This window comes from Stegodyphus dumicola, chromosome 7, assembly GCF_044657685.1.
Source record: "Stegodyphus dumicola isolate Sdum_Otavi_A_Nest chromosome 7, ASM4465768v1".
NCBI classification, from domain to species: Eukaryota; Metazoa; Arthropoda; class Arachnida; order Araneae; family Eresidae; genus Stegodyphus; species Stegodyphus dumicola.
This window is the reverse complement of record NC_140774.1, coordinates 32,361,060-32,385,736: the sequence shown is the minus strand read 5'-3', so window position 1 is coordinate 32,385,736 and position 24,677 is coordinate 32,361,060. Positions and strand designations below refer to the sequence as shown.

Below are 24,677 nucleotides of genomic sequence, written 5' to 3'. Positions count from 1 at the left end.
TAATAATTTAAGCGAAAAATTATATAAAATCCTTGGTAGAAAATGCATTTTATTGGAAAAAATAATGCTACATTATTTGGATGACATACAAATTGATTTAGTATATAAAAAATTGCATTTCAGTGAACTTAACACTGCACGAGAACGCTATTAGCAAATAAATGAGCAAAAATTATCAAATTTCTTTAAAGAATTTTGTGTAAATTTTTTGGTTACATTTATATCCACTTAACCACGTAGTACCTTAGCATTCATAATCTATGATTATCTTCTTGAACTGTCATTGCCACAAGTTAACATCACGCCAGCTTCTTACCTTCTAACGGGGAAGAAATGAAAGCATTAGACTTTATAAGATTTAATAATGCAGGATGAAACATCATTTTGTATTACCTTTCCGGTAAAACAATTCTTACTCTTAATTTAACCATGTCTCAAAATATACGGACCGTGATTTTAATAATGAAACTAACTGAAACCACGAGAGAGGTCAAGCAACATCGTAATGCATTGTTAAAGTATGGTATCCTACGGTTTGTCGGTCTGTAACCACAGATTTCTAAAGAAATGCTTTATCATGCTGGCTCAAATATCTTAATTTATTTTCACATTCAGTGCTTTTATGACAAACAATCAATAAATGTCAAAATAAATTAAAAATCTACGTTTATTTTTTTGGGTTTCGATATAAACGAAACTTTGCAGGTGCACGTAGTTGTAATAAATATAAAATAAGTTTCTTTAAAATCCTCTCGCAATTTTAAGTCTTCCTGTGATAAATGCATCGTTATACAATTTTTTTCGAATGTTTACTGACATTTTGGACAATCCTACATATCATATTAATTTAATTTTTCAGTTTTATAGAAACTTTAAAATGGGCATTAAGTAATTAGCAATTCTATACCTACTTAAATTAGCTTTACCTAATAATAACAAATTTACTCACAGCAGCTGTAAGGATGAAAGACCTTTAAAGATTCCGCTCGTCAAATCGGTTATCTTATTCCCATATAGAACTCTGAAAAAATAAAGTGAAAATTTCAGAATTTATTAACATTAAGCACACAATGTTTTCATACCAGCTATTAAGATTAACAATATAATTATAAAAGTTATTCACAGAAGAACATATGTATGATTTAAAATTTTGAAAGATAAAGCTAAATAATTGCAAATAGTTTCGCTTTAATTAGACATCAGGTAAAAGAATCATCAACGTTCATATTCCTAATTGGAGTTTAATAATGTATGTAAAAATTAAAGAAAATAATTTTTCGTTTTTGCAAGAACTTACAATGATGTTAAGGTTTTCAATCCACTAAAAGCATCACCAGCAATTTTCGAAATTTCATTATTGCTTAGGTCACTAGGAAATAAAAAAAAGCAAAATTAGTTACATTATTCTCAAACCAATAATTAATTACACAAAATCATTTACATACATTCCAACTAACATTTTAAAATAATTTTTAGATCACTATATGATTTTGTAGCTATTATAGACTCATGTCATTAGCCATCTTTTTATTATTTCGACTCATTATCACAAATAGTAATAACTTATCTCAGATTAAAATATTTTAAAACAAACTAGAATGCTTTCTTGAAGTAGCAAATCTGATTCTTAATTTTTGTTAATAACAGGCTCTGTGAATTTTGCGTCATTAATACGCTTTCTTCAGTGGCGTACCTAGAGCTTTTGCTATCGCTAGAGCGTTTTTTAGTTCCTGAGTTTGTCTGCCTGGGTCGATATCTGAATTTGTCGCCCCTTTTAGCATACAAGCAAACAACTAATAAATGACATATAGCAAAATGAAATAAAAATATACGTTTATTTTTGGAGGAAAACTTCCGACATTTCAAATCAATCAAAAATTCGACATATCAAATCATTATTATAATTTATATTATTAGTATTGTTGCATGCGTACGGGTTCGTAATAGACTCAATGCACAAGTCCGATAAAAAGTTTAAAAAATTTATTCTTATCACAAGAAATAAAACAAAATGCTGAAATTTTTACTCACGGATATTAGTACAATATCACAATATCACACAGTAATTATACAAGTATTTTAAACTATTAAAACGTTAAACAGAACACAATTCAAAGCGCAGAGACTCCTAATTCGATCTCACCGCGAATTCGTTACAATAAACAACAAAGTTATCTAAACAACTGAACTGATATGTTTTCTCCGGCTTTTATAAGCTTTTTAATCAGTCACGAGAAGCTTCTAGTAATTTCTCGAGGTTTCTGGAAAGCAAAAGAGTAGAATTACAGTTGCAGCTAACACACAATTGTATGATTTCAATTTAAATACAAATTACAAGATGTTTCAGACTTCTAGCTGAACTGACAATCATAATGATACTTATACTGCATCAGTTTAATTGATTTTTCCAACTTTCTTTAACGTAATTCTGCGTAGATTTGGATTTTAAACATATTTAGATTGTGCCGATTTAGTAAACAAGTTTATTATTGACAAACAGTTTTAATGAAGCTGGCTTGTAATTCTCTCTTCACAAGGAACCTACATGGTCTTAAAACTCCTCACTCGATTTATAGAATAAGAAATTATATGCACTATAAAGGAAACCTACCAAGTCAACTGTGTTTACTAGAGCCAGTTAATAATAATATAGTTCTCATCATTCTAACAGAAGAGGTAACTCTGCAAGTTTGTAAATGCTCGCCAAGCATCTCATGTAACTATTAAGTGTTACGCTTTGTAACCAAAATTTCTAATGCAACAAAGGATGTTCTAAATATCAACACAGTGGGTCCAAACATTTGTTTCTAGATCTTTATAATTGCTTAGTTTAGAGCAGTATTTCCCTTGGACGTAGTAACTCCATGCAAGAGCACCTCGTGTATTTTCCTATGATTTTTTATGGATGTTTCCTGAAAAAATAAAAGAATGTCCCTTATCTAGCTCAATGACTATAGTATAACTGCTTTATTTTGTGCAACAACTGACATTCTCCTCAACTAGTGAATCGTTAAAAATTTCGTTTAAAAATTCCCCGAATAGCAGAAGGAGTTCACATAGCTGCATTCTAAACTATTTGTCTTGCCATTTAAACATAATCTCAAGCTATGATCTTGCACACGTTTTTAGTGATTGCAACATAAAATTACATTCTCTCTCATGAAGCCCCTGCATCCTGATACGAGCTCCTAAAACACGAAAATTATTCCCAAAGGATGTGAGAGATTACAAGGAATAATTTATATTAAAAATGCTACTCGGTAGTTCATTCACATTCAAAAGTTAGTAGACTTGAAGGCAGATGCTGTAAATTTCTCGCCTGGGACAGACACGCACGAAAAATCACCCCCACGAGGGGCCAACAACGAGGAAAGGAAATCCATCATCAACACAAGAAAGAGAAGGAAAGGCAAACCACAGGGGGAAAGCGGCAAAAAAGATATGCCACCCAAAACGCTGCTCCCACAATCATACGTCACTTGTCAGACTTAAGCATGCTCTCCAGAATTATAAAATACTTGAAAGAAGGTGCATTGCGAATGAATTGAATTCGACAAGAAAATATTAGAGCACTATTCGATTCTTTCTTGACAATTCACGTGGTTCAAGTCCGTTTTAATCATGGAACATGCCATCAAATAGGATAATCTGCGTGACGTTAAGTAATTTGATGATGTATTTTGAATCAGAAAGCACCTGGACTTCCCAAATGACGCCTCTACACTATTATAAGAACATTATCATAAGAATTGTTTTGTTGTTGGGCTAACGTTTGTCTTTAATACCATAACTTAAATCACAAAATTCGTTAGGTTTTAATTTAATCTATTAATTAGCTGATCAGAAACGTTAGATAATTTGGTCAAATGTTGCCGTATTATAAAAAAAAATATAGATGCAATTTTTCGAAGCTTTTATATCTAATATTAAGAATCCATTAAAGCAGTTTTGTTACAATGTAGACAAGGTTTCAACATACAGTTAGCACATTGCTCGTTTTTGCATAGAAACTGCATTTTTTACTGTACAAATTGTTTTTTTTTATTGTTTTAACTGTATTTGATGCTTTATGTTTTTCTATATTTTTTTAATGAAGATATTTTGAGTTTTTATGTGTGCCTTGCCGTGAAGTGAGAACTGAATTAACTGAATGAGAAATATATCTCTAACGAAATTTGAGGAAATACGTTTAAATGGAATGCAGGAAAAATGCATATAATTTAATATTCCGTACAAGGAAGTCGTGGTGTATACATCAGATTTTTTTCATGATGCCTGTAAGTATGTATGTGTGTATGTATTTCGCATAACAAGAGCCTCAGAAGATTTAACTTGTGTATGGGATTGCTGTAACATGTAGTTGTGCACCTCCCTTTTTGGTTGCAATCGGCCACTCTAAAAGTATATAAATATAATATATATATATCCACTCTGTTAACCGTTTCGGTGAGCTCAGTTTTTTATTCTTATACACTAGTAAACTGTGCATTTGTTCGCTTTAAAAGTGATTGAATTACAGGTTCCTCTTCCTCAGCTAACGAAACACTTTCGTCACTCTCTTATTTTTTCTGCCCCTAAAGAAAAGAAAAGTGATTCGATAGTTTAATTCAGAACCTATGCTAGGCCAAATTTAAGTTGCACTATTGCTTAAATTTTTTATTGGTTATTTTTAGTTTCCCCTAAGTTTAAATGGATATCCTAATAAAAATGGTAACGAAATTTAATTTTGTGTATCGCGGGTTCAAAGATGACTTCAAATAATTCTGATTAAAAGAAATACTCCATAAAAAAGTACGATTAAAACTATTTCAGTTTTTAAAATTTTAATTTTTTGATACCTAAGTTGTTTAATTATTATTGTATACAAAATTGAAAATTTCTAAACTAATACGCAGTTCAACGACTAAAAATGTTCTATTTTTGAAATTAATATTAATTAGAAATAATATGAGAATATCTATAGTATTTTACAGGAAAAAGAAAACTTACATCCTTTTCAGCCTTTTAAAGGAAGCAAAAGCCTTTGAAGGTATCTCTCGAATCTGGTTTTGTTCCAGCCGTCTAAAACAAGTAAAAATTATGTTAAATATTTTATTTAATATTCATTTTATTAAACATACATTTATCATCCAAAATATAAATACATATTGAAAAGAAGAGATGAAACGCTGAAGAAGGTGAAGAGGTGAAAAGAACCGAAACACCCTTTTTATTAAATATTTATCACAGAAATATCTTGCTAAGTACGAAGTTTCTTAAAATTAGGTAAATGATATTAGAAGAAGAACTTTAATAATGTACGAACAGAGTTCGTAAGGATTAACATATAACTTTTCTGTATATATATAGCAAAACCTCCGTTAGTAAAAGCATTTATTAGCTTTTAAAGCATTATTAAAGCATTTAATAGCTTTTAAAGCATATATTTTCGAACTTTGATCGTATAAATAAAAATATTTTTTTTTAATTCACAAAACGAAAATGAGTAACTTACTAACCAAATTTTTGCTCTACGAGGACTACGAAATTGTTAGTTTTTACTATAGTTTTAATTTACTATTATATTTTTAAAAACATTTTAGTTGGAAAAATGCACCTAAGATAAAATATTTAAGGAAAAAAGAACTCAAGAAACATGTATAAAAGAATAAAACCCGCTTTTAAAATTGTTTTCTGGAACCCTTCTTTAATTATGTTTTTAAACTGATTTCAGTTCTTCATTACAAACATGGGGGGAGGCAGCACAACTTTCTTAAAGAAGAGTTTTTATGGAGGGTAAATTAAATAAATAATAAATAAGATTATTAAATTACTTTGTTTTATAGTTATTTTTTAAAAAGTTTCAAATAATTAATTTTATTCAAAAAATATTTTAGCTTATCAGTAAAGTATAAATATTAGACCCAAAACTTTCTTACTGTTACACCTGATAGGATTATACAATGATAGTAACTTAATTCTGTAAAACGCTAACTTACAGTTCCGTTGCTGTATCCGGTATATGATCTGGTATCCGACTCAGACCTTTGTCTCTGCAGTCGACAACTCCATCGTAGCAAGAACAAGGATGGGGGCACATAGGTTCCCGAGAACATCCAGCAGGTGGCTCTTCTTCAGCACCTGAAAAAGAATGAATGGATTTGGGCACATTTTTCCTGACAGCATTTAAAAAAAAAATTCAGAACCACTATCCCCCCCCCATAATTTTATAACATCAAGAATAAATAAGTACAATAGATGATCTCAATTTTTTTAACTTTGTGAATATTTTAAACTTTAGTAATTTTAAATATTAATTTAAAAAAGCCTTTTCCCAAAGCCATCTGATTCTTTTTCGTCGGGAGCTTGCTATTTTGCTCGCAACAAGATAATTGATTGATAGAATTGTGTTTGTGACAGCCATGTAGAATGGTTCGCTTATTTTGTATCAATTACTTCGCATCGCTGACATCTTATTTATAATTAGTGTAATGAAATAAAAGTGAAGGAATACAGTCAATGTGTCTTATTTATAGTCATCTTATTTATAATTAGTGTCATCTTATTTATAATTAGTGTCAGTGAAGGAATACAGTCAATGTGTTAAGTGATTATTGTTTGTGAAACATATTAAGTAAAGATCATTTATTACTTACTATAATTTGAAAGTGTACCATAACTTCAATCAGTAAGAAATTCAAGCTAAACGTAACCCATTTTGTACTAAATTAATTATTCAGCTCTCCAGAATATATAATTACTTCAGCATTTAAAAAACGTGTATTTCTAGTCCTGAAAAAGAATTGAGGTGTAAACAATGCCTTTCGAGAAGCATTGTATCCCACACAAATAATTAAATATTAACCACTCAACACGTTTACTCATTTACCAATTGCATTTAACAAGGTCGCTATAAAAGAAAGCCAAAGTGATCCTGGCTCGTCTGGACACGTTAAGGGCCATGCAGAAATAATAAGATACACCAACAAAAAGAGCATCTACAAGAAAGAAATGAAGACAGTAAGGAAAAGGAAAAAGAAATCCTCAAGGGGAAAAAAGATTGAAGAAGGAGAAAAAGGAAGTCTATTGGGATGACAGAAAAGTAACTAACAAGGTTAGTTGTGTGGTTCCTAGGGAAGCCAAAGCAATCCCTAATGGTGTTCTTTTGTAGACAGAAGAAGCTTGGTTCAGTAGTCAACGACATGATCCATAACTGAAAATTTTCCTAGAAAAATTCTTTTTCACAAGGACTGTTCGTTTTCTTTTTAACAACCAAAATTTTCAAGACTATCCACATAAATTTCTTCATTCGTAAACATTCAATGTTACAGAGTAAATGAATAAAATTGAAACGTTTTATTTATTTACTCTGTTTACACCGCAAAATACCCATACAGAGTATTTCCCTGTTATGCACTAGATTCGGGTATTACGAAGAAGTTGCCTAAAACTACACGAAGCTTAAAATTTAATCCCAAAATAATACACCTAGCAACAAAACAGTGGTCCTTCAGGCTTCTGCAGTCCAATATCTTGAAAATGAAGCTGGGTCTGAGGGAAAATGAAAGAATCATACTTAATAACACTCACTTCGTTCCTTACCTTAAAATTAGTGTTTCTCAAAATAAGCAATATCATCTCCCCATGGGGGCATCCTAATTATTCATGGGACGTCAACATTAAGGGAGCGGCAGAAGGTTTTGAATTTCAAAAGCGCAGCAGTGCTTTTAAAATATATTTATATATAATTTGTATATTTGAATATGCAATAAAAGTCCAATATCCAGCATCTATTGGTATGGCATATGCAATGAGCCGTCAGTCGTATTTCCGACTTGCCTACAGTTCAAGGGTGCTATAAGTGTGCCATTTAACATAACTACTCGAAAGCATTCAGCAGCTGCTGATCTTCAGAGTCCTTTGTGCTAGTCCTCGTTTGTATACATTGTATACGCTGTTTGTATTCGATGTTAGCAAGGTAAGACCACAGCATAGATCAGGGATAGCCAAACTTCGTGTCATAAGAGCTGTATGTATAAGAGCCACGTGTCAGTAAGAGGCGCATTTACTTGGGAAAGTTCGAGAGCGGCGACTAGATTTTCCAAAACTACAAGTCCATATTTACACCATTTTAAACGTAATAAAACAGGTTTCAGATGCGAAGAAACTTCTGATTCCAAATAATTATTCTAGGACAGCTACCTTCAACATGTGAAGATGCGTCAATGACAAACCAAAGTTTTGTGGTTTGTCGGTTTTCTCCAAATCTAGCTTGATGAGGTTGTAGAGACATTAGGTTATTTCGAAGCCGGAGAGATGAAAAATGAGCAAGCGCTTTCGCCGGGAATCGAACCACGCACCTCTAGAATACGCGTCCTGCGTGCAGACCACAACACCACGAAGGCATGCGAAGAAGACTGGAGAAATACCTTATATGCTTCCCCTTTTTTAAAGGGCGACTGGGGTTTTTAAGGGACCCAGTAGCCAAATCCTGGGCGGGAAGAATCATCATCCACCACCCTTTTAGTTCGGACGCCACTGCAGAGACATTAGGTTAATTGGAAGCAAGGGAGATGAAAAAGTTAGCAACGCCTTCGCCGGGAATCGAACCGCGGACCTCTGGAATACGCGCACCACGAAGGCATGCCAAGAAGGTGGGAGAAACACCTTATAAGGTAAAAAGTTCTATTTCCCAGTTTTTAAATACACCGATTCTTCAGCACTACCTTCATGTAAATGTTGATCTATCACAGCTTTTGTAATTCTCATGAAAATTCGTATTCTTCTTATATATGTGCCACAGCAACTCAAATCCTTTCTTTGCTACCTCAAATTTATTCCGTAATTCTCTGGCATGCTCCTCCGGTATTTGGATGTCGAATACACTCTTTACTTAGTTCTAACTTGTACCAAATTCTGTATGATAGTAAATGTTTCTGATGCATCGTATTCTGTACTACTTACAGACCATCCCAAATTAGTTTCTACCTCTAAAAATGACTCAGAAAATTCGGTAGATCCTTCCCGCAAAGCATCCACAACCAAATCTAAATTTTAAAGATTTTCTTTACAAATGATATAAGAGAATCAGTACGATATATTTATTATGTTTTTGAATAACATTATGAAATTTCTTAACTAACAAAAATGAAATATAAAGTAATTACGTTTGGACATTGACCAATTTAGACTTACGGCATCAATTTAAACTTGGTAGAAAGAAATGAAATAAATTAATTACTTTGTTTTGAAGATTGCGTAATTTTAGTCTACCATAATTCATACATATATTTCATTTTCATAAAAGCCGCGTTATGGCCACCCCTGCCATAGACTCACCTTAAAAAACTATCCACTGTCTGCTTTTATGAGAACACTGTCAAAACATTCACTTTGAAAAAAACATATTGTAATAAATAAATGTTTCCTTTTATTAAAATATACAGCGTTTTTTTTTTCTTATTTACATGCATTGTTATAAATGGTCCACTGTACGTAAACATGCTCTGCTGGAAAATGTAAGGTGGGGCGTGACATTGGGAATGGCAATACATGGTGCGCGGTGGTGCGGAAATACAGTAAAATCATAATTACACATAACCACAGTACACTCCATACTGTGCCATGTACGTGCCTGAGACAAAAAATTTTAATGTGCCATGTACGTGCTTGCGTCAAATATTTCTCTTGTACAGACGTTAAAAATGTAATGACGGAAGGCGGAAAATTGTAACTTGGTCGTTAAAGAAAAGTATTTTTATTTGCAACACAGCAAATGGTTAGCGTGAATGGTTACGTACAATCCAAACAGGAAAGCAATTTCTGCTGTACTTGCAAGATATTTTCGATGAAGGTTTCGACTTTCACTAAAAGATACTCAAACTGAAAAACCACAAAGATAAAAACACGAAACCTCTACTGATCATAAGCACTCTGCCAAAATTTTTAAAATAAAAAATTTAGTTTAGGAATGTATAAACACTGTCGTTGAACGTAAATATTTATAAGGAAAAATACCAAAGAATAGTTACTGCTACAGATACTAGCAACAATAAACTTTTGGATAAAAAAAGTCTCTAACATTTCGTGATAGTAATGAACCCTTATCTGCTGCACACAGTGAAAATTATATAGAAGCTCTAGAATATTTGGCAAAATTCGATGAGTTTTTAGCTTCGGATATAAAACATTTCGAATTCAGCTGGCGTGAGTTACCTTTCGTAATTCATTTGCGATGAGTTTAAACAAATGTTGAACAAATGAATGTTAGAAACATTCTGAACTCAGGGCATTTCTAAGGCTCTTTCTTCTCTTCTTGGGCAACTGCATGATCATACCTCTGGTATTTGAACTCATATCAGGTAATATTTCAACTATATTTGTATAACCATTCGTAAATATGACACCCTTGATTCCTCTTATAGCTGAGGGAGTTATTCCCAAACAATATGTAAATACATTCATTCTTTGAGTACAGTAATGACTGCAAAGTCAAGGAATTGCAAACTCAGTTCAATATAAATGCAATCTTTGCTATTGCCTATTGCTTGGAAATGTATTAAGAGCATAACTTTAAGAGACATTTAATAAAAACTGTTGCCGTGTACTACGAAACAAAATTCCTTAGAAGAAGGCAAACATACCGTTAGTCCTGTTACTAACCATTCTGTAATGAGGAATACAATTTAGAGCGCTCCTTCGAACAGCTCACTGCTCAATTTTTATTATGTGATTCATTATTTACGAATGATTGCTACATTTTATTTTTAATTATTATTTTATTATACTAATTTTTATAGAAACAATTGTTGTGCGTCTTTTAAGCTGTCAAGTACATTTGAAAGATAAAAAAATGGCAAACATACGTATAACGCATTTCAAAACTCAATATCTTTAAAACTAACTGGTTTCTGATCGTAAAACTTTTGTATACTAAATTCGATGTTCTTCAGACTGTAGTCTCTGAAACTGCTCATAGTTTCAGAAGATGAAATTTGCCGCTGAAGTAATGAAGTCACTGCAGCATATGACAATAAATAATAAAATTTATGAACGATAGAACTCAGTCTGAAAAGTGTTTATGCAGTAATAATGCAGTAAATTTCGAAACATAAATTAATTAAGAATGCTAAGTTATCCACGTAATTTATTTTTCTGGTGTGTTTTCAATTGTTAAACTCGTATATATATACTAGAAAGCCCGGCGGTCATACGAAATGACCGCTGGTTTAGATATTATAAATTGTAATCAAAATGATTTGTTCAAAGGTGTCTGCTAATTTAAACTGAATTACCCAGGGCAGGCGGCGAGAACGCCCCTTTGCTTACTGCCCCACGGGGTTTTCCTCTTCTACTTGCTTAATTGCTTACAGTAGAGTACAATGAAGGAAACCACTGGCGGTACATTTCTTAAGAGCCCACCGCTAGCTCAATAAATAAAAATGATTTAAATAATGAAATGTTAATTCACATTTCAAAGATTTCTTTGTACACAACATTTCTTGTGTAGATCTTTTCATCATTTTTAAGCTCGCCTTGCAGAGGACCATCCAATATTTTTAATTTTACGTCCGTTCTTTCACGAACACTTGAACGGGCAACATAAAGTTGACCGTGTCCAAATGCAGGCTCAGGTAAAAAATGCCAACGCGCTTAAGCGTTTGGCCCTGAGACTTATGGATGGTCATAGCAAAGGCAAGTTTTACAGGAAATCGTGTCAACTGAAACGGCAACCCTGTGCCGTGGCAACTTCACCCCATTGGCTAGTAGAGTTACGCAAGCAACCAATAAACTATCGGCGACAAACAGACACTTACGCCGCATATATATATGGGGTGCAGTAACATCACCTCCTCCGAAACGGCTGGCTCCCGGGCTTAACGAAGCACACCGTTGAATTCCGCAGGTCCGTGGCACGCCATTTTGACCATTCGCGTCTTCTTGGGACTTTAATTAGCCGAGATATTAATTAAAAACTAATTTTCTTTTTCATTTTCACTTTTTCCATTTTCGTTCTTGGGTTTTCCCTATTAGAGGGATTTGGCTTACGTGCCAAATTCTTTTTTTCTCGAATATCTACGGAACGGCGCCGAGTTGAAATTCGAGACGCGTATCCTCGGATTCTAAAAAAAATTCTCCGAATCCATCGATACCATTCTCCTCTTCGTACGACTTCAATCGGTTGAGATATTAATTAAATACTGCGAAAACGTTAATTTCCGCGCTCATTTTTCCGAGTGGCAACAATAAACTATCGGCGACACAAACTTTAGCCGCTTATATATATAACGATATATGTAATAATAGCAAGGAAAAGCCGAAACACTGATATATGGATCTAAGTACACTGATGCGTACTTAGATCCATATTGAAGAATTCTGATTGCGTAGTATGCTAACATGTTGACTTGGTAATATCTAAATAACTTGGTAGTCGAGGAGATTTTAATTCCATTTTCATTTGCAATTGACATTTGTGGCCACAATCACTTGTCACTCTCGTCGTGCCCACATAAGATTTACATTTTTTATAGTATTGCGATAGAAAGCAAGACAGCGAAATTACATTCTAGAAGGGCAGACAGCGAAGATGAAGTGCGTAGTTATGCAAGATGGAAGCACACGGAGAGAAAAGTTTTGGTTTGAGTTAAAATTTTCAGTTTACAATTATTACGTCATTAGCGCTGGCTACGCAAAATAGAATGATCTAGAAATGACGCAATTCAGATAAGTTATTACAATTTTTAAAACAGAGAGGAAGAATTAAAAATTTTACTGTTAGTTTAAATTATAATTTTATAATTTTGATTCACATATTTTTTATCTTACATATATATATATATATATATATATATATATATATAGGTCGAAGACGGAGACAAAAAATGCTGCAGTATTTAAGTTATTGAAATGCTCCTCTTTCTATCGGGATTTAATTTGATTTCAAACATATAAACATTTCTGAAATCATGCAGTGCAGTTTAGACGGGGTTAAAACTTATACGCAGGTGTAATGATCACTGATGAAATGTAACCATACGGACGGATAGCAGGTCCAGCTAAGTGAGTTAGTAATGTGGTTTCCCTACATTTATACAGATCAAACATTCGCTGATCACTACGTATTTAATTATATTTTGCAATGTGCATTTGGCGGAAAATTTGAAAAGTGCCGTGTCAAAACTGTGATCATTAAGTTGCGCGCACAAAAGGAAACAAAAGAAAGTTTTAATATACACTTTTATCTATTAATACAAGCGGATCTATTTCTATTCTGGTTTCAAAACTAGTTTCTGGTAAATTACAGATCGTAAATTTAATAACTAAGAGGTTTTGCCAATTTCTATCTTGTTTTACTTTGAAATAATTTCTGTGTTGTAAGAAACTAAACGGCGATCCGTTATAACTTTATTCAAGTTATCACGGATCATGGTAGATTCCCGGCCTATTTAAAACGTTTTAATCTCCAGGGCAATGATCAATGCTTGGCTTGCGGGAAGTACGGAAATGCAGCTCATTTTATGGAAGAATGTAAGCTGACCGAGAGTGTGAGGATGAAATTTGGAAAAATAAATGAAAAAAATGTAATTGAAAAAAGAAAATTCTTGAATAGCTATGCAACAGAAATTATGAGGATTGTGAATGAAAACAAGACTATCGTAGGAATAGGACTTTAAATATTTTAATCTTTTATTTATTTCATTATTATTATTATTATTATTTGTTGTTGTTGTTGTTTGTCTGCGTCGGGTGTGCTGCGTTAACCACGAGGCCGATTATTGTCGGCCAGGAGGGTTGCAGCATACTCGTAAACTAAACTAAACGGCGATAATTCTCCTATAGTAATACTCTAGCCATTTACGAATTTATCTGTTAGGTAAGAAATTGACAGATGGAATAGTTCAGGAACTACGGCATATAGAAATGCCAGACATCCTCGTCACTAAAACATTTACCGGATAAAAAAGTTGAAGCACTTTCTTCCAACCCCTACCTTTCTTGCCCACCTACGTCCCTACCTAAATCTGTCCCTCCTGCTGCGAAACAAGGAGATATGTTTCTCTACAAGAATGCAACAGCAATAAGACGATAAGAAAAGAAAAGGGACAAGCATAAAAAACAAAGACGGGGTCAGTCCTAACAAGGTTAGGTCCCTAACTTAATCTCAGAGTAGGGGACGTCTACCCAAACGTGTTAGGGATGCGGTTGCCTAACGTCAATCTTGGCTCCATCTTTTCTCGACTGAAACGTCTGGATAACATTTATCGTTGCTAAGAGATAACGCGGATAGTATTTCAATTCTTAGGCTTTAGGAAATCCCTGCGTATTCCAAGTGGATACTAGTGCTACTCGAAGTAACTGTTGTAGTTGAAAATGGCCGCATTTTAGCAAAGCCCCGTTTAAATATAATATCCATAGTAGTATACGGTTATCGATGAATAATAAATCTATTAAGGATATATCATTAAATCTCGCTAGTACGGGCCTCTCGATATTGGTTAAGATGCAAAGCAATTAGAAAAACAACTTCAAAAGCGACATTTAAAGAGTAAATAAAATAAAAATTACGTTGATAATCTTTACACAAAATTCAAAATTTAATCTACTAAAAGAAAAAAAAAACATTACTTATGTACATGTCAATTCTACTTTATTATAAAATAGTTTGATATTCGTTACATACGAAATAAAAATCAAAATGTTTTCCTTTATATGCATTATAATAATTCAGTTGCAATAGAAATATAAGTTCTTAATATACCTACAACATCCTGAAAATATTTTTCGCTATTGGTTATCTAATTCAAAAATGGTAGAAGTCTTTGCTTGTAGAACTACAACTATGATAAAAACAAATTTGTAAACTTTGCGAATTTGACGCTTTCTAAATTGACCCGATTAGAAGCACTTCAATTAAAAGACCGTAAAATAATATAGATACACCTGCTCTAAAAATAAGCAACGAAGGCAAAACACGGAATAAAACAAAAAACGGACATGAGTCAAATTGATCCAAGAGGTTGCTTTTGCGTTGCTAGACCACGTAGCAAACAATAAGGCAAGGACATACAAAAACACATGTATTACGAAAATAAAATTGCGAAAGACGAAATGGGTCAGAAGAATGTGCAATGGAAAGATCAAGCTAATAACGAACATAATACTTTCTAGCTAAAATGCACGCTTGACAACGGCGAGGCACGCTGGCAATAGTGTCGTTGATCGCTTATTGTAGTAGCGCCCATTACTATAGTAATGCACGTCGGAGCTCGTGGAAGGTGTTTAACGGCACACTATGACCTGCTTTCTGTGGTCCCAATATGTCCCACACATGCTCTATGGGATAAGCGATAAGCAACGAAGGACGTGGGCACTGTCCCTTTACCAAAAGCCAGGGCCAAACAAGGGCGAGTTTTGACAATAAGCAAAAATTTTACAAAGGTGTAATACACACAAATATAGAATATACATAAGCTAAAGTATGCAGTCTGATGTTGGGCAGCCCAATAATTCAGGTCCTGTGATAAAGCAGGCCAAAGCAGATGTGGAATGGTTTCACTATCCAGATAACTGCGCACCACTTGAGCTGTAAACTGGCGCGTGTTATCGTCTATAAATACGCGCCGGTACCTATTGCAGCGATAAAAGAACGCATAGGAGGGTATAGAATTTCGTCGCGGTATCGGACGGTTGGAACGGAACCACCAGGAATAACGTAGAGGTCGGTGCGGACGTCCGTTGCAATTCTAGTCCATATAAAAAAACTTCCTACTCTAATTTTCGACGATATTGTCCTTTTCGGCGATGTTTGGCGCTCGATAGCGTGTCCTTGGCTATCGTCATATCATTGCCCTTTCGGAAATCGTTCTCGATGTAAAATCGAAAATCAGCCGAAACTAGTACGAGGCCCCACCGCTCTGGTGTCCAACTGCGATGTTCATGGGCCCATTTCAACCGCACTCTGATATGCGATAAGGACAAAGAAACACAAACTACAGATCTTCGTGGGTACAATTCGCCTTCATGTAGTCAAAGCGACATAGTTTGGCGTGATATGAAACGTCCTGCACAGCAGCAGAGAGATGAGAAGCCAATTGTCGAGCTGTTAGTGATCTTCGGCATCTTGCACATAGCAAGAGGAAGTTGCTATGTGCGGTTGTGTCTGCGATTGTGGTAAAACTCCGGCGTACAGCCCCACTTAGATAATCCCGTCGCTTTTAGCTATGTGGAATGAGGAATATATTTCATCTTGTAATGCTGAGGTCACCAAAAAGTTCTCTCCTTCTATTTACCATAGACTGCATTCCGAGTCTTTCCTCTCTGTAAATTTTAAAGTGTCTCAGTTTTTATCTGGTAACGGTAAATTTGCAAGTTACCTGTTTCGTTTTAATCTAAGATCAAACAATTTATGTGAATGTTCAAAAAGAGTGCCTCAGGATGTGGAACATTTGATTTTCTCATGCCCTACATTTGATGGCTCTAGATTATGCTTACAGAACGATTTGAAAATGTTCGGAGTGACTTGGCCAGTGAACTTATCTGTTTTCGTGAAGTTCTCTGCTTTTGTTCGTTGTATTTATGCATGCAACTTTTAATGTTTTAGTTAACTTACTTCTGTAAGCCCCGTGTTGTGCATATGCGGTGCACGGGGAGTCTGTATGTTTTCAAAAGGAAAAAAATGGCTTCAAATAACTTTACCACCACGACTCCGTATATTTATCATGTTTTGGAGTACTATGAAAAGTCGCTGAGTTTTGCGATTTTTGGCAAGTTTTCACCAAATTTGGTGACAAAAATATTCACCAAAATCCATGCCAGCTTAGCGATATCTCGTCAATTTAGCGAAACAGCCATTTACCTCAATGTTAAATAGACTTGCCACTTAATCTTATTTTTCCGACAAAGCATCGCTTTTCTTGAAGCTCTTCATGTTACATTATACAAAATTTGGTATAGTATTTATGTACAGATTGACAATTAAAGCAGAACCTTAAACTTGGCTGATAATACGCAGTTAGTCTTTTACGAAATAAGCAGTTTTTGTCACAGAATTATTGTTAACACGGTTTAATAAAGTTATTAGCAGCTTAGAATAATTTACCTATTTAAACTTTAATGAAAGAGAAGCAGGTATATACTGCTACATTTTCTCATTACTCTAAACTATATATACATATTTACGTGTCTTAATTTTCTAAGCAGCTATATTTTATCTATGCATATACTTCTTTTATATTTTAATGCATCAAACACATTCTTTTTATTCAGTAATTTTTAAAAAATTGATACAATAATAAAATAACAGGATAACGCTACCTCGTATTTCCTACAATTCATCATTTCTAATGACGGAAAACCTATTTTGCTTTAATGTTCACAAATTATCAAATTTCTACCAAAAAAGAGTAGTGTTTAATTTTATTCATAAAATTGAATTTTGTGAATGTCAATCTAGAAATATTGAAACATGTCTTAGGCATGTGGTATACGATTATGTTGAGTATACAAGGAAATTAAGATTACTCGCATTAAATTAACAATGTAAAAAGAAATGTCATGCTTTTAATCACTTCCGCATGATTATTTCAAATTTTTGCATTATTCTGCTTTCTTTAAATGATATTTTTTGAAAAAGAATCATAAGATATATCGCCCAGAGTAAAAAAAATTGATTGTGAAGAAATCAATACTGAATATCATAGAGAAATAGACTTTATAAATATAAGGTTCCAGTAACATGCAAACAAAATTTCAGATCCAAAATAGACACTTAGAAATGGAGCTAGGGAAACGTCGGCACAAATTTTCATCCTTTCTGATCCTGAGCAATCTGAGAAAGATCAGACTTCCGGAGAAGGGAAGTCCTCAGAGTTGCCAAACCCGCTGATAAAGTCGAGTGTCGACATACGAGTACGGTGAGCCAGACAAACGGACAAGACACGTGGCGTCTTCAACACAAGGAGTAGGAGGGGAATTTCACAGCAGGGGATATAATCTTAAAGAGGAACTTCTTCGGATGTATGTCTATATGATGATTTTCTCCAATTGCAGAAATCCCCAGCATAAATATACTTTTTCCCTTGACAGCAAACTTAACATGTTTTCTTAAAGAATAAATTAAAGAACATTTATGTAAATTTCTAAAATATCCAATGTTTTGATATACAAAGTGTAGAACTAATCATCATTATTGATACCATAACTTGTCATCGGTAGAGTTTCTGCTATTCGAAAAGATTCTGAAAAGTTTAAGACGGAACAGACTTAGTGCTGCTTTCTTGCTATCTGGTTTTATTGTTTTGCTGGCCTTTTAGCGGAAACTACGCAACTCGGTTATAAAACAGATAAAACAAAATAAAGTAATGAAGTATTTTAATACAGAGAAATTCTAAATGTTTGAAGATATTCGGTGTATTATTGTTAATTCACAAAGATCACAAACTGTTTAACAAACTTCATTTCAAATTTCGGAAGACAGAAAGTCAGAAGGAAAATAGATTTTAATTTTGCAATTCACAAACGCTTCTTCATTTGCATCACTAACGAATTATCATATCCTTCCATTAAATAATACATTTTTCATTTCAATTTCACAAAAATTTAATTTGGACACAATCTCAGGCTATTTAAACATATCTTGAAGAAGTCTTTAGAATAAATCCAATTAGAAATTACTCTAATTCTACCTAGTCGCAGCGGACTTTATAGCACACACGATAGGCTAAATACACACGCATATCGAAACAATCTGGAATCTAGGACAAGGCACACAAGGATGTTTCTGGCTGCAATGTTTAGCGAATGGTGGCTTTTAAATCTGTTGATATGAAAATCTTTTTAAGAGTTTGCCGGTAGGAAAACCAAAATTCTGGAATTCCATCTATTCAGATTTATTATCTATTCTCCCACACCTCATTTATTTTCCTGGTTAATTTCGAAACCTGAAAAAATTACATTGTTTACTATGCTGGTCGCCAAAAATTTAAAACACATGTTAAATAGTTAAAAAATATTCAATGAAATTTAATAACTTGAAGCAATTAACAAAACATGATTGTTAATTTTAATCATTGAACTTTTTGTAATCTAAGATAAAGCTAAACCATTAGGTAAATTTTGAAATAATAAATTTTATACGCACACCTCGAAGATTAAATCTTAATAATGCCCGTCAGTATTTTTTGGTCCAGCTGGATAACTTTGCAATAGTCACCTTTCTAAACTAGACTCAGTCGCGCAACAGCCCTAGTTGGCTAAGGCTAGCAGTGCCTCAAAATCTGCTTTCTTGACCGTGTGCCCCGGGGTGCGTAAGCATATGCCCTGAACAAGTGGCCAGCTTGTCGTAGGACGCCTAGTGTTTAGTTCCCAAGCGAACTTGGGACTCATTTTATCGACCCAAGGGATGGAAATCAAGAGATGAAAGGCTGAGTCGACTTTGCCCAGCCCGGGGATCGAATCCCGGATCAGTAGTGCTGCTGCGCGATGCGCTAGGCACTGCGCCGCAGGGCCTTAGTCACCTTTCTATTTATACTAAAAACAGTTAAACTTACCTGTGCATCTGAAATCAAAATCATGCAGCTCAGCTATTGCCTTGTTTTTCAGGTATAGAGGAATGTTACACTTGGAGAACAGTCCAAGACGGGGATTACGGCGCAGCCAGCCTGCTAGCCATGACAAATGACAATCGCAAGTAAACGGGTTGTCTGATATCCTCCTGCAATAATAAATAGTTTAGTTCAGTATTTGTAAATACAAATGAACACTGCAGAAATCTGCAAGAAAATCACAGGGTAAAGAGTAAATGGAAGATGTGCTTTCTTAAAAGAAAAAAAAAAGCATACTGTAGAGTCATTAGGCTTTTTGATGCCGGAGAAGTGAAAAATGAGCTATGCTCTCGCCGGGACTCGAACCTGGACCTCTCGAATACGTGTCGAGTGTGCTACCGTTATACCACGAAGGCATGCTGGAAGGAAGGCGAAAATACCTTAATATACTCCCCCTTTTAAAGGGTGGCTGAGGATTAGGGGACCCAACCAAAATCCTTTTGGTGAAGAATCATCATACACCATCTTTTAGTTCGGGCGCTACTGTACAGACATTAAGTATTTTTGATTCTGGAGGAGTTCAAACTTAGCAATGCCCACGCCGGGACTAGAACTTGGACCTCTCGAATACTCTCCGAATGTGTTACTAATTGTACCGCGAAGGCATGGAGAAAGGAGGGAGAAAATACCTTATAATACTAGGAAAAAGTATAAAAAGCATAAACAGGAACAACAAAGGTCTTTAAAAAAGTGCGATTTCTTCTTTTGCATAAAAATAGATAATATCTTTGAGACATATATATATGGTTAAGATTTCCTTACATTATCATCAAAGGGCTACTACAGATATGCGAATAAGATAAAGTTACGAATATAAAAGGTAATGTAAATAATTCAAAATTAAATAATCCAGTAAAAAATATATGCAATAATATGTAACGAAAACGACTTCGGCAGCATGCAAATGAAAACACATGTCAGACACATGAAATTATTAACAAATTCTGCTATTAATTTAGAGCAGTGGCTTTCAAACTTAACCCTTAGAACTATAAGGTGTTTTCAGAGAAAAACCGCCCCACCCTTCTAAAAATAAAGTTTGAAATAATATTTAAAGCAGATCAATACGTAATAGGCGCTTTATGTAAAAATAATTAAAGAAAAGCATTTGTATTTTTTATTAAAAAATGTTAACATAAAATTTATGTAATTTATTCATTAATAACATTAACTCGAGCTCAAGCTGTCACTTACCCTTGCATTATATTTGGTGACAAAGCTGTTCTTGCATATTTTTACACAAACTGTCCAAGTCTAGCTCTACTGATGTCATCTGCAGTCACATTTCGTACTCTACATTTAATTTATTTCTATGTTTTGTTTTTATTGCCACATACGGTGAGAATTTTTTTTTACTTAAATACATTTTCTTAATGACAATAAAATGCCATCATAACATTTTTGCATATACATCGACTAAAAATCGAAAAACTGGAGCTACTCTCGCACGGACATCACTACCTAAATAGCTTTACGGACGTCGTAGCTTTATATTTTTTAGTTAATAAACACTAGTTAATTAGTATGAGTGCTTTATTACTTTCTTTTCGAATTTTTACTTTGATTCGCTGCCGCTTCGCTATTTTGATTCGCTGCGAATTTTTATTTTTCATGCTGCCGGAACCTTCGGGTTCCGCAGAGCACAGTTTGCAGACCACTGATTTAGAATCATCATTATTATTTTTGTTTTACGGGGATGGTGACAGCAGGGGTTTTCAGCGAGGTTGGCAGAAGCAAAACCGTGATGGGAAAATGTCAGGCATATGTCGTGTTCACAGTCAGTTCATGAATCTCTATGAAAGTGTGACCAACAACTACAATCACTGCACGAAGCTATTAAAACTATAAAAACTTGTATGAGACAACAGAAGGGTTCTGTATATGTGTAACAATATGGAATACAGTGAAACCAGTATTCTGAAATCATTTTATGTTTACTCTAATGTAAACCCTGCATGACTGAGCGTCTCCTTCATTATCATCGAGAGTTGGGGTAAAACATTTGAAAAGGTTTCGATACTATTTCAAAAATTTCTAAATATCTCTTGATTAATTTATAAATGTATCTTGATATAAGACAATTTTTTGATTGACCATTTATCAACGGCGAATATTTTTATTACAGATTCTTCTGATGTACTGCAAATATTTTACAGGTAAAATTATGAATATTTTGTTCTGTTTCGCTAAGAAATATCTCACTCTATTTTCAATGATTATTAATCTATATTTTACTGATTTTTTAAATATAATAGTTCTGGAGCTTATGTAACATCAACAATATAATTAGGAAAAAAACCAGATATGGCAGCACATCTGCCGCCATTTTTATATTTTAAATAGTAACAAGCTTTAAAAGTATCATTTCCAGTTGATCGTTTGTAAGCAAAGTCTAAGTTGCTCTTCCAAAAAAATAAAAGGAACGTAATACAATATTTTAGATTATATTTCATTAGGTTATATTTCATTGCCCATGCGTTAAAATTCTTTTTATGAATTTTTTTCAGTTAATCAAATGTTATTCCCTTTAATTTGTTTGATTAAAAATCGTATTTTATTCAGCAGTAGAACAACACACAATTTAATTGGTTTTTAATTATTCAAAATAAGTGTTTGAATACATTAAAATAAAAACTTTGCAAAGAATACCATTCTGTAATTTTCTTCTACGTTATTTCTATAGTATCAACAACTCTGAATTAATTTGGATCTGCACGTATGTCCCTGCCATATTTATTAATTAGCAAGCAACTAGTATTAAGACACTGATTCTCGAACAAACTGAATAAGCTAAAGCAAGGAACTGGATACAGTATGAATTGCATGGGAAAGATAATGGGAGAATAAAAAATACAGAACAGATCCAATTTTTAAAGTTGTATATATATTCTGAGACTTGGCGATAAGATTAAATAAAAATTTAACGATAATAAATAAACATTCAATAAAGAATAAATGAAAGCAGACCAATTATTTTGTTGTTTTATTTTCCAGTATTAAACCAAATTTAGCGCAACGATTTTATTAAAATTTATAAAATAAATCAACTCGTGAAATTAATCGAAAACTATACACACACTAAAACACAGTGTTTCACAGTTCACCACTATACACAGTGTTTCAAGTAAAAGCATTGTTAAACTTTAATAAACATAGACCAGCTGAACGGGTCAATGGCACATATTTTTTTCCTTTTCTAATATAAGATACTCATTAGTATTTGGAATTACGCTGAATAATGACTTAGTAAGAATTACTAAGAAGTAAAGCAATAGGTATTTTCAAATTTTTTTTACTTGCTCTTGTGCTTCATCATCATCAAAAGTGCTAAAGAATAACAACAGCATTTTTTGGTAACATGCCTGCATCACAAGAATTTTTAAACTCTGCAAATGAAACGCAATTATCAAAATCATTCTTTTCTACTACTTGATATAAATAAATATCATATCTACATATAATAGAAATACTCTTAATATGCGTTGCGTTATTTTAGCTTAAACACTTCACGCCGCCCAACCGAGATAGTGGTAAGTTACTCTGCCGTACTGTAAGGCCCGACTTCGTACCCTGGAGAAGGCACGGATGTTTGTAAATGTATAGTATCTGTGCGTCATGGGGGCACTCGAAATACGCGGCGAGCACATGCATACATAGAGACAGATAGATATCACTTAGCAAAATATGTTGTGCCTAATCACCGAAAACACACTACCCAATTTTTGGACCCAAAACATTACCTGCCTTACCTATGTATATAGGTCGGTGGAAGGTAAAAGGAAAAAAAACTGTATATCTAGAAACGTGAAGAATCAAAATGTGATTATAATAATGATAAATGCTTCCACCACAATTTCTCGGGTGAAAATCTATTTAACTATTTTCAATACAAGAGCTTTGTCATCAGAGAATATTATTTTTCAGTAAGACGAAAGATTTAATTTCTTTTTGAAAATATAATTACGTATGCAACGGAATTATTTTTTAAAATGAGAAACGTTCCAAGAAAAAGTATTTGAAGCAAATAAAATGTTCTTTAGGATAATGAAAGGTAATTCAGATTTTACATCGCCAATTCAATAAAAAAAAGTATAATTTTTCTGACTTCTGACATTTAAAAGTAAAGTTTTAACATCTAATAATTTAATTCGAAAAACGGCGATATTTTCGCATAAATTAAATTAGCACGCAATTTAACTTGATAATTATTCAGATAAGTAAATAATTACTATTTCGAAGCATTCAGATTTATCTAACTGATTAAAGGAAATTCTTTTTCAGAAACAAACTTAAAGTTTTTAGCACTCAAAATTAAATTAAAGTTTTTTTCCGACGAAGAGAAAGACTTTTAAGCATTGCTGCAACGAATTCTTAGAGTTATGAAAATGAATACAACTAACTCAACTTTAAAGATAAAATATTTTGAAATTAAATTAGAACACAATTAAAATATTAAAATATTTTAGTTATATTCTAATATATACATTAATTTAGTTATCTAAAATATTAAAATATTTTAGATTAGAAAATTATTCAATTAACTTCTGAATTACTAGACTGATTAAAAAACAAATTGGAAAAGAACGAGAAAAGCAGATTTGCAGATTTTGGTGATTTATCTGGATGAAGATTTTTTTTTCTTTTTAAAATAGTCCCTATCGGCGTTTATGCATCAATCCTAGTGTTCGATTTTACAATATCAATGGAATATTCTCAAAATGGAAATGTATAGCGATTTAACTTGATTATCTTGTCTAAGATCATGCTATAGCAATAGGTCGCAGTTTGTTATGATTCATAGTTATTATTTTAAGACAAAGATCCATGCCTGATTATGAAAGTGTTATGAAGTGTTAAGCTGTGTGGGATCAGTGAAGAACAGCAACGGAGAAAGTTAATGTGAATGCCTGCGTACGGCGTGAAAGCCGCTGTGCGCTAAGAATTCGTCCCTATTAGGTTAGATAGCATAGAGGCGTTTTACTGTGAAAATTGAGGAGGTCGAAGGAGGACATATGTAAGCAAATAGTCCTAGTAGCAAAAAAGTAAGAAATAATTCCTCAACATCACAACATATCAAGTTACATCGCTTTCAAG

The 24,677-nt window shown here is 33.4% G+C and overlaps 1 protein-coding gene across 3 annotated transcripts in view; it reads right to left on the bottom strand.

The window, feature by feature from the left end:
* The window catches only part of sli (slit guidance ligand), a 561,787-nt gene that overhangs the window by 172,709 nt on the left and 364,401 nt on the right, over positions 1 to 24,677 (bottom strand). For all 3 annotated transcript variants that reach the window (XM_085820062.1, XM_085820064.1, XM_085820063.1), the window contains exons 8-12: positions 19,530 to 19,693; positions 5,979 to 6,120; positions 4,990 to 5,061; positions 1,298 to 1,369; positions 950 to 1,021 (exon numbers count right to left, since the gene is read on the bottom strand). In XM_085820062.1, coding sequence (XP_085676188.1) covers positions 950 to 1,021; positions 1,298 to 1,369; positions 4,990 to 5,061; positions 5,979 to 6,120; positions 19,530 to 19,693 — 522 coding nt within the window. The remainder of the gene's footprint in view (positions 1 to 949; positions 1,022 to 1,297; positions 1,370 to 4,989; positions 5,062 to 5,978; positions 6,121 to 19,529; positions 19,694 to 24,677) is intronic.